The sequence below is a fragment of the Botrytis porri genome, assembly GCF_014898465.1.
Source record: "Botrytis porri strain MUCL 3234 chromosome Unknown BPOR_019, whole genome shotgun sequence".
NCBI lineage: Eukaryota > Fungi > Ascomycota > Leotiomycetes > Helotiales > Sclerotiniaceae > Botrytis > Botrytis porri.
This window is the reverse complement of record NW_024066093.1, coordinates 542,145-558,499: the sequence shown is the minus strand read 5'-3', so window position 1 is coordinate 558,499 and position 16,355 is coordinate 542,145. Positions and strand designations below refer to the sequence as shown.

The window sequence follows — 16,355 nt, the reverse complement described above, 5'->3', positions numbered from 1 at the left end:
GTTTGATTTCACTTTCCTCCCAGTGTCAGGTTCGTTATATCAACATTAGTCTTCGTTTAACCTACTAACCGAGCAAAGTTGATTGTTTTGACAAATTGCCAGTTGTATTCAACACAGCGAAAAACTGGCTATCGCATTTTATCCAAAAGCATGAAGCCTGCAAGAGCAATAACAACGAGATTTTGCCAACGAGGCTAAAATTTGTCGCTGGGGATTGCCACGACTTATTCTCACGGCTAACTATCAAGATAGATTGCGATATGCAACAATATCTCATAGCTAGGGATCTCATAAGGTCATCAAGCTTACAACCAAAAACATTGGCCAATTGATGAATGGGATACCACTGGGTATTCTTCCAAAGCCTTTCAAGGGTTCAATTAATACTACAAGGAAAATGGGCATTGATTACATATAGATCGACTCTTTGTGCATTATACAGGATGATGACAATGATTGGCAAAAGGAATCTGGGTTAATGAGCTCAGTCTACGGAGATCGTGTCATCACAATAGCTGCCTCGTCAGCTCGTGATAGCTCCGAAGGTTGTTTTCTTGAACCGCCAGACTTCAGTGGCGGCCTCCGAGCACGAATTACTGATGGTGGTCGGCAAAGAGTACAAGATTTTCTATGCCAGAAGGAATACGATTATTCTACCGTAGAAGCCCATGTTGGAACAAGAGCATGGGCGTTACAAGAGAAAATCTTGCTGCCACGGACCATTCACTTCGGTAATCGTGGCGCATTTTGAGAATGCAGGTCTTTCATTGCGACAGAGTTCTTCCCCGAAAGAGTCCGAGAAAGTTGTGCTCGGTCACCTATCTACCGAACAGGGATGTTTGAGTGGCAGTGGCCTCAAGTCGTTCAACTTTATTCGGCAGCTAATCTGACATATGAAAACGACAAATTACCAGCACTTCCTGGCATTGCGAAACTGGAATTCGACGAGAATGGCGATCAGGATTTGGCCGGGGTGTGGAGGAAAAAAATCGAAGAGCAGCTTTGCTGGGATCTGGCGGGATGTAACGCCAGGGAGCGACCGCTCTGGCGAGCCCCTTCTTGGTCTTGGGCTTCCATTTATGGGCGGATAGCATGGCCGGTGTTATACGGTGATATCCTCGATACCAGATATGCGCATGTTGTGGATGCTGGCACGACTCCTTACGGTCACGATCCTTTCGGACAGGTTATTGATGGATTTGCCCGACTCGCTTGCTCTACCATGGCAGCTGGCCACATCGCTTACATAGGGGCATTAGATGGAGCAGGGTGTAAAAATGATGCCGCAGTCTCGTTAAATTTTCGTGGCCAAATGAAGATATTCCCAAACTTTTTAGACTGTCTGGATGACATTGACCAAAACTATATTCAATCTCTACATTTGGTACTATTAATTGGAGGCTCAATTGGCTTTGTTAGAAAGGTCAATCCGAACGAGTCTATTCATGGATTGGGAATATATGGCATTGTTCTTCGAAACACAAATTCCAAACGGGTACATTCACAAGAATTGGAAGTTTTAACTTTTGCCAGAATAATGTAGATTTTGGTGGGGGAAAAGACATCGTTGAGGAGCTCTACGAGCCTTTTTTACAAGTTCTAGAGGAACAAGATCTGGCAACCGCTGAGGAAGCATGTTCTGAGATTCTTTCAATTGCCAATCCTCCCGATCATCGGTATCTCATCACTGTTTCATCATGTCAATTCAAGATACATAGTGGAGAATCGACTGTATTTTATCAAGTCTCGGATCCCAATGGAAGCTTTCCTTCTGCCGCTCTGCTGTTCTCATGATTTGTTGTCTTTCAGATCCATAGCTTGGAGAATGATCTACCTAGCCCTCTCACTAGAAGACAGTCGCAACTTTTTGATATTTGAAATACATGCAGAGTGAGCTCTTGTAGCAAGCTTTAGCTGTTCATCCTCGTCTTTTCTTTTCATAAGAAACTGTATTGGAACTCGAGATATACAATGACTCGCCACCCGATACTTTTTCGAGCCGTAGAAGTGTAGCAGAAAAAAGAGAATCTGCAATTCATCCTATGTGAATTCTTGCTATCATTGAAGATTGTTATTCTTGGAAACGTTTTCTGTATGAATGGGTATTGACCTCTCGAACAATCTAGTATTCTACACATAGATTGTGACTTCCAACATATCTGAAACGAAGCATAGGGGGAGGTGAAGGTGGGAGAGACGTAAAGTTCATGTGCTACAATCATTGATGAAGGTGTTATTAGAGTTTACGTTTGAACAGAATAGTAGTAAAGCTTCTGTGAATAAGTGAAGACCGAAACGAGAATACTGAATACTGAAATCCGTTGCTATTGGTGAAGCATCTTCGTCTGATGGTGCATTCCCGGTGAGGTACAGTGTCGGAATGGGGCTGCTAGGATATAGTGCTTACCTAATCACATTGTCTTTTTGTACTGCTCCTTATCGCAATCTGCATGTGACCAGGCGTTTTGCGAGGTAAAGATTCGCGTGTTAAGCTTCCATCCCATCTCTTCTACTCTGTGCTGCCTACTAATCGATCCATCAATAAGTGTCATAACACTACGAACTGGTGAAACTATCCTTCAGTACTATTACCACCAAACACAAAATATTATCGTCGATATTCCTCTTGAATAGCTCTGTAATTGTTATGGGTCAACAAGAAAGTGTCCTCAATTTACAACGATCAATCCCACTCTATTTACCATGTGGACCATAGAAAACGATGGAGACTTCTTTGATGGTAAATATTTATATTGGTACACAGTTCCACCAAGAACGATACTAAGATCCTGCAGGTAAAACGCGGTGGCTCGTTCCCGGGAAGAAATATCTCTTCGGTAGGACGGTTTCCGAAGGTTTGTTTGACCGAATTCTTTGGCTTCTAACTCAGCTGATGAAAGCAAAGATGGCCATTTCGCGATCGCCGACAAGTCAGTTTCGAGACAGCATTTAACGGTAGAGGTTGAAGTTACTGGTCCAGATGATTGTGTAAGTACCAGCCAAGTCAGATTTGGAATTTGAACTGAGAACCCTACGAAGAGAAATCCCAAAAGCCGGTCAAAAGTCATTTTGAACGACCAAAAGACTAAATTTGGAACCACGGTAAATGGAGAGCCAATCAAGGGTATTGAGGACTATGAGCTTAAGGGTGAAGTTAATGAAATAATGATAGGAAGATCTAAACATTTATTCCGGTAAGAGCTTTCCTTGATCCTTTCGACATGTGTGAGTGATGCTGAATTATGTAGAATTACCTGGTGCCCCGTTGCTTTATCATTCTCTTTCTCTTCAAAAGATTTGAAAGCCGATCCTCTCAGAGCGCTTTATGAAACGTTTGGCCCACTCGACATAAAAGTTCTTACCGAATATGAACGTGGTATAACGTCTCATGTTGTTGTCAAAAAACGGAATACGGCGAAAGGACTTCGAGCTTTGATTAATGGAAAGTTTATAGTGGATAATGATCCATTCATCAAAGCCATTGTTGATGCTACCACGCCAGAATCAGATGGTACTTGTAGCTTGGAGAAAGATTTCAAAGATAATTTCCCAGCTGCTGTCCAATATCTCCCGGAGCGCGGCACGGAACCTACAGATGAACCTGCATCATCTTATGCTCCCGATCTCTCGAGACAAACTATGTTTGATGGTTATACATTTGTTTTCTACGATAAAGCTCAATTTGAGACACTTCTAGCGCCCATTACGGATGGACGTGGAAAAGCATTATATCGTGAAGTTACACCTGCACAAACTCCGGTGAATGACTTTGTAAGATATGTAAAGAATGTGGCAGGAGAAAAAGGAGTGGGTGAGTTTGAGGATGGAAGCGAGGGAAAGGGTGTTGCGGTTGTGGGCTTTCATCCCACCAAAGGAGAAGGTGTTGAATGGTTCAAAGACTTTGCTAGTCAAGTTGCTTTGGCTTTGGATCAACGACTCATATTACAAAGTGAATTCTTGGATGCAATACTCAAGACAGATGCGAGTTTATTGAGGAGACCTCTTGAAGTAGAGATGTCTGGAGTTGTAGCTCCAGCTTCAACGCCAGGTAAGCTTACTTTTGAATTCACTGGTGATTGGATTGACTGACAATTATAAGCTACGTATCCAAACGCTGGTAGACTAATAGATGCGTCTGCTGAGTCTCATCCTATTCTACCCCCCAAGGCTGACCCAGTTACAACACCTAAGCCTAATTCGGCTAGTGCTTCCTCCACAGCTTCTGCTCCTAAGGGTGCAATCTCGCAAGAAACTCAATTTCGAAGAGGTAGATCAAGGAGAGCTGTGACAAGTCGTTTTAGTGGTTTTGATGATGATGACGATGATGATCCTCCACCAGCACCGGTCTCTCTAGCTTCTATACCCGAAGCCATGGTAGTAGAACAAGATCTCCCCGAAGAATCCCAAGGTCTCTTTGTTTCTCAAGATCCGAACCGCGAAGTTCAAACATACCGCGCAATGTCCCAGTCTGTGGAACCTGAAGAATCATCTCAACCGACACGGCGATCAACAAGAAAAAGGTCTGCGCCCCCAATTCCCGAAGAAAAGTCATACATGGATAGTTTCGCACCCACTACTGCATCCTTTAAACGACAACGTCGAGAAAGAGGAGAACCAACTCCTCCACCTCCTGTCATTAAGAAAGAAGTAGTGGCTCCTGAATCAGCGAAAAGGAAAGAAAAGAAAGAAGTCGATATCGAAGCTTTGGTAGCCCAGCAACGTGAACGTGCTGAAGCAGCCGCACAAGCCGAAGAAAAATCTCTGAAACAAGCTGTCTCAACAATCGATATCGAGGAAATGCGCAAGCTAACCATAGTGGAGGACATGGAAGTTAAGCGATCCAGACCGGCACCAAAAACTGTAAGACATATGGACGAAAGTGAAAGATGGGATGATAAATGGAATGGACGGAAGAACTTTAAGAAATTCAGAAGGAGAGGCGCAGAAGATGGACCAGTAAGAGCTCATGCTAGAGTCATCGTACCTCTTGAAGAAGTTAGGAAGAGAGACAATGGAAATAGTGATGATTATTGGGGACTAGAAGGAAACGATAACGATACCCAGCCCCGAAGAAACAAAGGCAAAGGCAAAGCAAAAGAAACACAAACACAAGCAGAAACAGAAACGCAAGAAACACAAACCCCAATCTCCTCATCCCGCTCCAAAGCAAAAGCAAAACCGAAATCAAAGCCACAACCCCGAGAAATGAACTCTGAAAATGAAGATGAGGAATTGCCGGAAAATCCAATGGATGCGCGTGCTTTGAGCGCAGAAGTGGAGATCGTACCGGAATCGGAGGATGAAAATCAAGATCAATATCAAAATGGAAACGGAAATGGAAATGAAAATGAAAATGAAGACGATCCAGGTATATTCCGCTCCCTAACCCCCGCATCCACAGGACGAAGTTCACGAGCCTCGACGACGCAGAAGGAGAGTTTGAGGAGTAATGGGTTGAGTGGGACGGGAAGGGAAAGGGATGGTAGTATTGGGGTGGGTGGAAACAAAAGGGCGGCGGCAAGTTTGTTGGAGAAGACGGCGTCGGTTAAGAGGGTGAGGACGGGGGCGGGAGCTGGAAGTGGAAGGAGGAGGGTGGTGGAGGAGGAAGATGAGGATAGGTTTGTTTTTAGGTAGGAGGGGGATGGTGGATGGGGGGAGAGAGAGAGGGATGGCAGTGAATTTATGGGGGTGGTGAATTCATGGTGCCGGCTGTTTGCTTAATGATCTGATTTGATCCGATTAATCTGGATTGGTAGATTGATGCTAAATCAGCTAATTTTACTCTCTATCTTCTAATTTATTCCTGAGAGCCATATTGATCTCTGTACGTTTGTCTGTCTATATCATACATCCCTGTTCATGAAGCACCTATCTATACAGCTATGCTCATTTATGTAATAATCCAGCCAAGTCTACTCTATCTATCTAATTTCCTATACTCCCCACACTCCATACATACACATCACAAACCCTCCCCTCTCTCAATTATAAGCCTTCCTCTTCCTCTTTCTCTCTCTATTTCCTTCCCCCACTAGTCCATATCCTCCAACCCGCCCACCCCCTCAAACTCCTCTTCCCCAACACTAATCCCCACCAAACACGCCTCCAGCATACCCTCCCAATTAACCCACGGATGTACCTCCCCAAACAATCTCGTCCCATCTCTTCCCGCACACTTTAGTAGTTCCGGTTCGCCCCCCGGATGATACGGTAAATAGGGAGTAATGTTATACACCTTCCCTCCCAGCACCGTCCACGCATCTTTACCTTTTCGGCCGGAGAATTGTTTTAAGAGGGAAGGAGGAACGCGGAGGAGAGGGGTGGAGGGAGGGAGATTGCGGAGATTGGAGGTCGGGGAGGAAGTGAGACGGGCCCAGTCGAGGGGGGAGTGGTTGGGGGTGAGGAGGACCTTTTTGCGGGGTTTGGAGGGGATGGTGGTGTGGGATGGTGGGGGGGCGAGGGAGGGGGTTGTGAGTGATGAGGAGGGGGGGTTGCGGTTTGGGAGGGGGCTGCGAGAGGGGGGGTTGCGGTTTGGGAGGGGGCTGCGAGAGGGGGCGGAGAGTGATGAGGTTGTGGATTTAAAAGCAGGAAGAGGATTTAATCGTGGAGGGACTCGCGACCCGGTATTCGAAGCGCGTTGTGCGGAATGGGCAGCGGGGAAAGAGGGGATTTCTGGTTCTGGTTCGGGTTCGGATTCAGATTCTAGATCTATGGATGAGGATGTGGAATTCGTAGTGTCGAGCGAAAAGCTAGGGATTTGGGGAGTTTGCAGAGGAGGTTGAGAAGCGTGCGCGCGCGGAGTAGTGGGTGATGAGGGGGTTTTGGGTTGGGTTTTGGTCTTTGGGGTTGGAGTTGAGGTGGTCGAGGATTTTTTGAAGAGAGGAGGTGGTGGGGGCATGGCGGCGCGGTCGAGAGCGGCTTTGGAAGGAGGAGGAGAGGGGGGTTGTATTGAGGGGGTTTGAGAAGGGGCGGAGATTTGGAAGGTTGGCGCATTTGTTGCGGCTGTAGAGTTTCGTGTGGGCGCATTTATTGTGTGATTTGGTGGTGATGGCAAGGTTGAAGATTTCTCTTCTTTGTCTTCCCGTCCATCTACTCCTATGTTTCTCGGCGTCGAATCTTCTTGTTTCCCTTCTTTCTCTTTCTCATCTTCATCTCGATTTTGATTGCTACCCCCATCCCGAATCCTACCCCCCGGCCGCAAATTCAATCTCTCGAGAAATGTCCACCATCCTGCAGGCGCATGTTTATAATATAGAAAAGAAACTGAGGCGATCAGGAGACCGAGTCCTAGAAGGACCATAGTTGTTTGAGGGAAGGAATAAAGACTGATTGAATGGATGGATAGATGGGTCAATGAATATGTGTATTGAGCGATTAGGTATTCAATATCAAACTCCTATTCTTTATTGTACGTACGTACTTGTACTTGTAAATGCAATAAAACAAATGGATTTGTAATTAACATCAATATCTCAGCCTTACGTTGGATACCGATGGATAATTAATTCGTTTAAGGTGTAGTGTAGCCTGTCAGCAGTGGTTAGTGATGGAGGATGAGGACCCTTTTCAGTGACGCGGTGGGATTTGCGATCGGGTAAGTTGTGGGTTTGTGATTGGATGGTTGGGGTATGATGGGATGGAATATAGGGAAGGGCCCGCTGGTATGGTTTATGCTTTGTGTTATTTGGGATTGGGATTGATAATTAGCTGATTTAAATTATCTTTGATGTTTCTTGTTATTATCTGGTTGTTTTGTTTACATGTATATACGTGTATATACGTATCTATAATACATAATATAGCTTGTACATTCAAATACATCCATCTACTCTTACTGCAGTATTACAAGAATACGACACAACATCCTCACGGTATCACTTCTCATCCATCTCACTAACATCATTTTCACGAGACAATCCAGTCACCGCAGAGCTGTACAGATTACTCCGTTCCCGTCACCCATCACCCAGACAAGCCTCCCAACTAAGCCTTAAACGTATGTACAACACCACTATGCATACGTGTAACAGGGGAATCCCTCATGAATTAGGTATAGGGTCTATAGATATACCGGGAAAAGAATCTCAAACAAGGAAGATGTTCTTTACATATGTCTAGATATGTCTGTGTCTGACTCTTAATGCACTTTTTGCTGTTCCCCATGATCTTCAAAGTTATGTTTCTAGAGGGGGGATGGGTTGGTTATTACTTGGATGAGAGTGCTGAGATGAGGGGTGATATTGTCTCTCTTAGCTGTCATTGTCATTTTATATTGGAGTGATGTTTGTTGGCACTGATTTCATATATTGAAGTTATTAAGGGATAATAACTCATAACTCGGTTGGTAGCTATACGCTCAGGTGATCACTCGGTTTATTGCATGAATTTACAATCTAGGTAGGATAGATGAATTGAAGATATACGGAATAATGAGAAACAATCTTATCTGGTTCAAAGAATGGAATTATATATACCTAGTATATCACATCGTAGTAATGTAATAGAACATCACTTCGAAAGACATTGATATATCTAGCTAGCTAAGCTACCTACTATCTATCTACTATCTACTACCTACTTACTACCTACTCACCATCTCCCATCTACCGGTAGATCTAGATAATTTGCTGTAAAACTATTTGAATGCCTATGAATAAAAATAAGAATAAGGAGGTCAAATTTTATCATTCTGAAATTATAAAGTACCAAATGTCTTACTTCGTACCCAGACAGTGATTAGCTTGACCAGAACGCCGCTCTTTTTTTCCTATACCCCGTCCGTGTATCTCACAAACGTTGAACTTTGCAGTTTTACAGTTTTACAGTTTTACCCTATCGTACCACAGTAGTTTAATCGTCGAATACATATAAAATGCATCTTGTCTCATAATTCAATTTAGATGGATATTCACAAGGTTTCAATTATTCCAATATTGTGGATAACTTATTCAAAGCTCCTGCAATCCTTCTTATTATTCCTATTCTAATCGAGTATCTAAATCACTACTCGTACTCGTACTCATCATAGAGAACTCCTTTTTGATTAATTAACTTATGGTTTATTAGTATTTCTACTTGAACAAATAATAATATTATTACATTTCTATCTATCCATCCATCCAGCCATCCACTCATCCACTCATCCATCCCGTCATCATTCTCATTCATCCCATTCATTCGCTTGATACTCATGCAAATCGGCCCGCCTTATTATTATCAGTGGTCCATCAACTACCTACTACCTACTTACCACTCACTCACTCACTTACCACTGCATCTACCCCGTCTCCAAAAAAACAAACAAATTCCATTCCTTCTTCACAATCAACCCCTCAAAAGATCACACATCATACACCATAAGTCGTCTTTCTTATCGAATTTCTCCATCTACCATATAGTACAATAATGTCATAATGCGAGTGGTTTCGCAGAAAGATTCTGCGCCGTTGACCGCCAAAAGTGGTAATCCAAATATGCCTTCATACGATAAGACAACTCCCAATCGACCATTGGCACCAAGTTTAAGTGCTTCTACGAATAGAGGAAACAAACCCAAGACTCCATTAACTCCCAAAGTCTCGACAGCAAGACCGGCTTCGAGACAATCACGTCCAGAAAATACTACGCCAAATAATATTAAAGACGATTCATCGACTCTCGGTCCTACACTCATGAATGGTAACAATATCACCGCAAGATCAGGTACAAGAAAGACTCGATTCGATAGCATAAGTCATTCACCATCAGGAACTCCCTTACCTTCTGAAGGTCCTCGATTATATGATCCCACACAGAATGCGTCTGGATTGGGTATTTCAGGGATGGAGAGGGATACGACGAAACGATCAACTGTAGCATTCAGTCCTTCGAATTCAGAGTTAAATTGTTCACAATCTTCACAATCCTCTGCCGACTCCAAATTCTTCTTTGCGAGTGATGTAAAACCACAGAGTCACAGTACACAACAAACAAAACCTGCGTTCACTAAAAAACCTTCCGCCTTCTTTCATGCCAATGGAGATAAAGTCCCCAAGAAACAACCACATCGTTCTGGAGCATCAACCGTAGGATCAGCTTTTGGAGAGGAAAGAGGTCATGCAAAGTTTTTCCATGCCAACGGTACGCCGGAATTGGGACTATCACCTTCACCACAATTTGCGCCTCCTCGCCCGAGTTCGGTTCTCTCAACTCATTCTCGAGTCACATCGCCACGATTAGCAAATGCTACGACGACTTCCCCTTCACAACGACCCACGTCACCACAAAAACTAAATACACAATATGCCTCAATATCAACAGCCAGATCTCCGACCCCACTGGCTTCTCCTATTTTACCTCGACCGAAAGCTGTGGTTCGTGGACAATCGGCGAATAATGTTACACAGTCAAGAAGAACAAGTGGAGATGGGGGGTATGGGCATCAACGAAACACAAGCACAGGATCATCTATGGAGAGATTGGTATTGACAAGGAAGGTTTCATCGGGGGGCCATTCTACAGACATACCGAATCCTATAACAATCACAGAACCATCAAGTCCAGCCTCGATGTCACATACAGATGAGATACCTGAAGGAGAGGAGGAGGAAGAAGAAGAAGAAGAGGGGGAAAGTGAGGAAGAGGAGGACGACGATGATGGGGAATCACTTTCTTCTGAAGATGAAGTAATAGAAGAAGTACTCAAAGCCGGAGCTTCGATAGAACGTATGAACGAATTAGCAGCCATCGCACGAAATGAAAGGAAGGTTTTAGATTTGGAGATTACGAACTCATCACTTGCCGCTATAAACCGAACTCTAGAACGAGAAATGAGGAGGCAAACGGCGGAATTACGAAGATACAAACGACTAAGTCGTTCGGGTCGATTATCTATGGCCACGGGAGCCTCATCACGTGCAACAAGCGGGACTTTGTCTGTCGTGGATGAGAGAGATGGTAATGGTCTATCGGATATTAGCCAGGGAAATTCTGATTTAGAAGATGAGGAAGACGAAGAAGATGAAGAGGACCCATCTTCTGAAGAAGATCTCATTGATGCCGGAACATTAAGTCCTGGTGCGGTAGCCGAACATGATCTCAAACATCGAAAGAAGGACGAAAAAAGATTACGACTCGACTTATCAAAACATCAACAACTACTAATCGATAGTCAGAAAATGAATCAAAGTCTAAAGAAATGTTTAGGCTGGACCGAAGAACTTATCAATGAAGGAAAGAGAGCATTAGAATATAAGGTTAAAACGAGCGATATAGAATCTCTCGCACCTCGCGTCTTGATACCAGATGAATTCGACGATAATGGCGTTGAAATGGATAATGAAGGCATGTCAGCAATCGGTGCAAGTCTTTTGAGAGAAGCAAGGAAAGCAGCAGCGGAACAAAAAGAGAAGGCGAATAATCTTACGGTACCAACGGAAACAGATGAACAATTGGAGGATTTAACTCAGGATATCCAATTTGCGCTCTTTGCATCGGGGGGATCGAGTGAGATGCCAGTGGATGAGAAGAGTGAGGGAAGACCGGAATTGGTACCGATTGCTCCGCCTACTAGTCCTTGGGTTTCGACTTTTACATCGAGGTTGCAAACTCGTTCGTAGGAGGGGATAGAGGGGCGGAAGGAAGGGGAAGGGAAAAGGAAAGGGAGAAGATGTTTTGTATGAATGAAAGGAGGAAAGAAAGAAAGAAAGAAAGAAAGACGTGCATAGCATAGCAAGCATATCACCACTCATAAATTTGCAATCCGTAATGCTTTTTTGCTTTCTTTTTTTCCACAATTATGGTTTGGACTTGGACGTTGGGAATTCTTACGGAATGGATAATTTTCAAGGGGCCAGGAGTTTGGGTGTACGTACATACATATATACATATATGGACTGGGTCTGGCATTGCGAAGGGCGCATTTTTTTGTGTGAATAGGAATTGAGATGCTGGACGGATGGATGGATGGGATTTGGGATTGCTTGGAACATAGGTTGGGACGGAAAGGGTTGATTTGATCTGGGTTGGGTTGGAAAGGGGAGATGAAAGAAGGGAAGGAAAGGGAATACAATTTATTCGAATCATATCATGTTGTGTGTTTTGTGTGTGTGTTTGTGTACGTGTGTATTTATGTGTATATCTCTTAGAACTCGTTTGATTGTTTTGTGGATTGACTTTGACCTTTGACTTGATGCTTGCTTGCTTGTTTGTTATATCTATTGATACTAGATGTGATGAGAATTAGATACCCGAACTAGATGGATAGATAGATGGAGAGGTAGACGCAGACGCAGATGTAGAGGAAGAGGAAGATACTCCGATCTGGGAAATAGACTGGGCGATAGAGAGGTAAAGGTAAATATCACAAGGGAGATGAAGATGGAGATGAAGAGATGAAGAGATAGATAGACGAAAATGAAGAGATGGATAGATAAATGAATAGATAGATAGATAGATAGATGGATAAATAATAATAATAATAAAAATATATATTTATTACTAGGTCTTTAGAAAGAAAGATGAGAGAAAGAGAGGAGAGAAGAGGAGAGGAGAGAAAAAGAGAGGAGAGGATGTATTCATATCTATCTAATCCATCGAGTATTTGCTTATCATACTATTATAGGTAGGTATGTAAATATAAATGCAAATATAGTATTTGAGTCTTCAATTCGAGTCTTCAAAATTTACATGTAGATACATACTCGAGTACACTTACACACATACACATATATACATATATAAACTCTTACACAGACACACACAGGAGGAGGAGATCAGAATTAAACTCAAAGACAGATAGGTTTGATTTGATTTGGATTGAGTAAAGCAATTCAATATAAATGGAGTGTTTGGATGCAGACAAATGGAATAGCATTTCCATTTCTCCTGATCATAGTAATCAATCATCCCATCTAAAGAATAAACGAATCCCAAAGATACCCGACGAGATAGATAGACACCTATCGTAGACACCCATAACAATCAAATAAGACAAGAGAGAGAGAGAATATCAACAATTTTTACTTGACTTTATTACGATACCCCATTACAACATTACATACATACGATATTAATCTCCAATCCCTTTACATCCCCTTTCGCCTCTTCCTTCTCTTCCGATACATGTGTCTGTCTTGTAAATCTCTCCGTTCTCGTCCGAAGCTGTAGTTCAATTTCCCAGACCTGTATATTGACAACATACTGACTTTCGACTAATCTTCTCGAATCACTCCATCGAGATTTCGACCATTTTCAATTTCCAATCTATCGATTCCCAATCCCCTTTTCCCGTCCACACCATCCCACCCCATCACAACTCCCCCCCTTACTTAACCATACTTCTTCTCAAACTTCTTCAAAATTCCCGTAACACCCTTCTCCAACCTCCCAGCATTATCTTCCAATCTCCCTCTCGGTCCCTTATCCTTCCCATCTTTCTTGTCATCACCTTTCTTCCCCTTTCCGCTCCCCTTCCTCTTAAACTTCGCTTCGATTTCCGTCGGTCTGTAGACTTGTTGATGGATACTGTAATCATTGGGGGACATTAATGGTTGACCGGCACTATTTTGCGTGCCGGTGTAGGTGTAGTTTGAGAAGCCTCCTGGGGGGGAAAGAGGTTGGAGACCGGGGGCTGGAGAGGAAAGAGGAGGATTTTGGTGTTGGGGGGCGAAACCGGGAGAGAAGAGGCCAGGGGTGGGTAGGTTGTGGGTTGCGTAGGATGGAGTGGAGGGAAAGGTCGCATATTGAGTTGTAGGTTGGTTGGGAGAAATAGGGGGAGAGGAGTAGGCGGGAGGAGAAGGGCCAGTTGGAGTTGGGAGGGGTGGAGTGTGGTCGGTAGGGGGTGGTGCAAATGTGTTTGGCGAGTTTGCGGTGGGTGGAGGTGCGAATGAAGGGGTTTGGATTGCGAATTGTTGAGAGAATGGAGAGCGAAGTCCGGATGTAGGTTGAACGGAGCCGGGGACATAGTTGGAATTCGGAGGGGTAATAGTATGTTGTGGTGGAGTTACTCCAGCGAAGTTTCCTTGTCCGTGCGCCGACTGTTGAGGTGGAGACATCATAGGGAAAGTTTGCTGTCTTTGGAGTTGTGGTGGTGGAGCAGGAGTTGAAAAGCCTTGGTGTTGCTGAAATTGTGACAGTGGAGAAAATTGTCCATGATCAGAAGTTGCAGCGTGAACAAGTGGATTTCCCGCCCCATCTTCTGGCGGAGGTGTCTTTTCTCGATGCTGAATAGCTTCGGGAGCAGCTGGTGCAGCTGGGTTATATGCCATTGGCGCAAAAGTAGCAGGAGCTTGTGATGGTTGACTGGGGGGATTTGGCGGCCCAGGAAATGAAACGTTGATAGCAGCTGGAGGAGAAGTTCGAGATGTCTTGGTTCTACCATGATGATATGAAGGGTCCAAGATAGCTACATTTTCCAATTGCTGAACTATTGGACTCATATCGTCTGCGTGAGATGGTGGTGGCGCTGGCTCATCCTCAATTGTGATTTGATGTTGAGGTAGAACCCTCCGCACCCCATTCACAAAATTAAGTGCATCTTCTTTATTCCAAAAGTACAAATCAATAGTATGAAGTCTGTACATGTACTTAGTCTCGTTTCGAGGATCAAAAGTTGGTAAATGCCATTCTTGGGCACCAATGGGACTATTTCTTTGTTGTCCATTTGGTCCATCTATAGTCAAAGTAACTAATGTGGTATGCTTATAGGAATATTTGACATGAGCAGAATCAAGATCTGGTGATTGTGGTATTAGTGTATGTGACTTTCGCATTTATTTTGCATATGTATAACTCACGACCAGTGAAAGCATCTTGATCCGAAGTACCGGCATTATTGGCTATTTCAAGTCGAGCTCTTCTCTGTCCTGCATTTTCGAAAAGATAGACATATGAACCTTTATCAAATCTGTGATGCGGAGGTTTGACTGTTGGTGGACCATAGTAATAATGTATATCTGCGAACCTATCGAGGGTTGGATCAACGACTTGTCCTTAGACATTTCAGAGCTTTACTTACAAAGTAGCTGCGAGATCTTCCCCTGGTCTTACTGCCATTTTATCGACCTGCGATTATTGATAGCTTAAGAGACACTACAGAAGTGAAGTCGAACGCTTTCTTGCGCGACGAGAAGACAATACAAAAAAGAAAGAGAAAAATATTATACTTAGCAGAAGAGAAAAGAAAGAGGAACAGAAAGAGAAAGAGATTCGACTTATTAATATTATTACAATATTTCATACCAAGCTATCGACCTGCGGCATGGGGGGTTGAGTGCCATGTCGGCGGCAAGCTGCATGAAGTGAGAACCAATGAAGGGTGGAATTGAGGTGATGGAAAGTTCATGCCTTAGAACCTTATCGCGATTAGATGAGGCAAAAATAAATTATTTTGGTTTTTGGCTTCATTAGGAAATTGAACGAGCGAGTCGAACAATTTCAAGGTGATCCAAGATTATATGAAAATATTCCGAGAGTACAATTACTGAATCTGCGAATGTGAGTCCTGCGAAAATCTGACAGTAGCAATTCAACTATATTTTCACGGCAAGTAGCTAACATCCATCTCAGCATCTCATCCACTCTCCACTTTGAAGAATACGCCCCCGATAACTCGCACCAATTGTGCCCGCGCGGGCTTGCGAATTCGTCTTAGAGACTCCCAATCCTCATCATGTCTCTCGTCACACTCTCTCACGTAGCATCACATCTTCAAAATGCCTCTAAAGCCCGACTTGGGCTTACTTCTGTGCCCTCTTCGAACATGATCCTCACTCTCATGCTCGGTCTCCAATCCTCTGGATTCCTCTCTTCGGTCACCCGCGGTGGCCTCACTCCTCCTCCTATGGATGAATTATCTACATATGTACCAGAACCTGTTACGCAGCGAAATATCTCAACAAGGAGGTTGTGGCTAGGAATGAAGTACTGGAATAATGAGCCGGTGTTGAGTGAAATGTCGATGATCAGTAAACCTACAAAAAGAATTTGGATGGATGTGGAAGGGCTTTCAAAGATTGTGAGGGGTAAGGACGCGAACTTTGTGCAGGGTTTGAGAAGACCGGGAGAGTGTATCTATATCAGCACATCGAATGGAATCCTGGAAGCAAGAGAATGTGTAGAAAGGAGGGTGGGCGGTATGCTTTTATGCAGAGTCGTATAAGTGTTGATGATCAAGAAAATGTGTAAAATTACAGAGCATGATCATTTGTGGGAGTTCAACAAGTGTACAAAAAAGATACTGGGTTTGCTCAAAGTGTTAGACCATTAAAGGCCTGGGAGATGAATCTCGATTCCATACTTCAAAAAGGATAAATTATTGCGTTGACTTGAAAAGTATTTCCCTCTGCGATCCTTCAATGGAAAAGGTACAACGCCTA

The 16,355-nt window shown here is 43.6% G+C and overlaps 6 protein-coding genes across 6 annotated transcripts; 4 read left to right on the top strand and 2 right to left on the bottom strand.

The window, feature by feature from the left end:
* Window positions 1-478: 478 nt before the first annotated feature.
* On the top strand, window positions 479-1,794 carry EAF01_011115 (uncharacterized protein; the record flags this gene model as incomplete). The annotated part of the gene is made up of 3 exons (XM_038919372.1): window positions 479-731; window positions 777-1,423; window positions 1,534-1,794. 3 exons carry the CDS (start codon window positions 479-481, stop codon window positions 1,792-1,794), a joined length of 1,161 nt encoding a protein of 386 aa, XP_038765243.1.
* Window positions 1,795-2,703: 909 nt separating this feature from the next.
* On the top strand, window positions 2,704-5,634 carry EAF01_011114 (uncharacterized protein; the record flags this gene model as incomplete). The annotated part of the gene is made up of 6 exons (XM_038919371.1): window positions 2,704-2,740; window positions 2,796-2,855; window positions 2,906-2,988; window positions 3,040-3,194; window positions 3,249-4,048; window positions 4,100-5,634. 6 exons carry the CDS (start codon window positions 2,704-2,706, stop codon window positions 5,632-5,634), a joined length of 2,670 nt encoding a protein of 889 aa, XP_038765242.1.
* Window positions 5,635-6,031: 397 nt separating this feature from the next.
* On the bottom strand, window positions 6,032-7,300 carry EAF01_011113 (uncharacterized protein; the record flags this gene model as incomplete). Its single annotated transcript, XM_038919370.1, has 1 exon — window positions 6,032-7,300. The coding sequence occupies one exon, from the start codon at window positions 7,298-7,300 to the stop codon at window positions 6,032-6,034; it is 1,269 nt and encodes a 422-aa protein (XP_038765241.1).
* Window positions 7,301-9,413: 2,113 nt separating this feature from the next.
* Window positions 9,414-11,597, top strand: EAF01_011112 (uncharacterized protein; the record flags this gene model as incomplete). The annotated part of the gene is made up of 1 exon (XM_038919369.1): window positions 9,414-11,597. The coding sequence occupies one exon, from the start codon at window positions 9,414-9,416 to the stop codon at window positions 11,595-11,597; it is 2,184 nt and encodes a 727-aa protein (XP_038765240.1).
* Window positions 11,598-13,307: 1,710 nt separating this feature from the next.
* Window positions 13,308-15,033, bottom strand: EAF01_011111 (uncharacterized protein; the record flags this gene model as incomplete). Its single annotated transcript, XM_038919368.1, has 3 exons — window positions 13,308-14,713; window positions 14,775-14,941; window positions 14,996-15,033. The coding sequence occupies 3 exons, from the start codon at window positions 15,031-15,033 to the stop codon at window positions 13,308-13,310; spliced, it is 1,611 nt and encodes a 536-aa protein (XP_038765239.1).
* Window positions 15,034-15,649: 616 nt separating this feature from the next.
* On the top strand, window positions 15,650-16,138 carry EAF01_011110 (uncharacterized protein; the record flags this gene model as incomplete). Its single annotated transcript, XM_038919367.1, has 1 exon — window positions 15,650-16,138. One exon carries the CDS (start codon window positions 15,650-15,652, stop codon window positions 16,136-16,138), a length of 489 nt encoding a protein of 162 aa, XP_038765238.1.
* Between the last annotated feature and the right edge of the window lie 217 nt (window positions 16,139-16,355).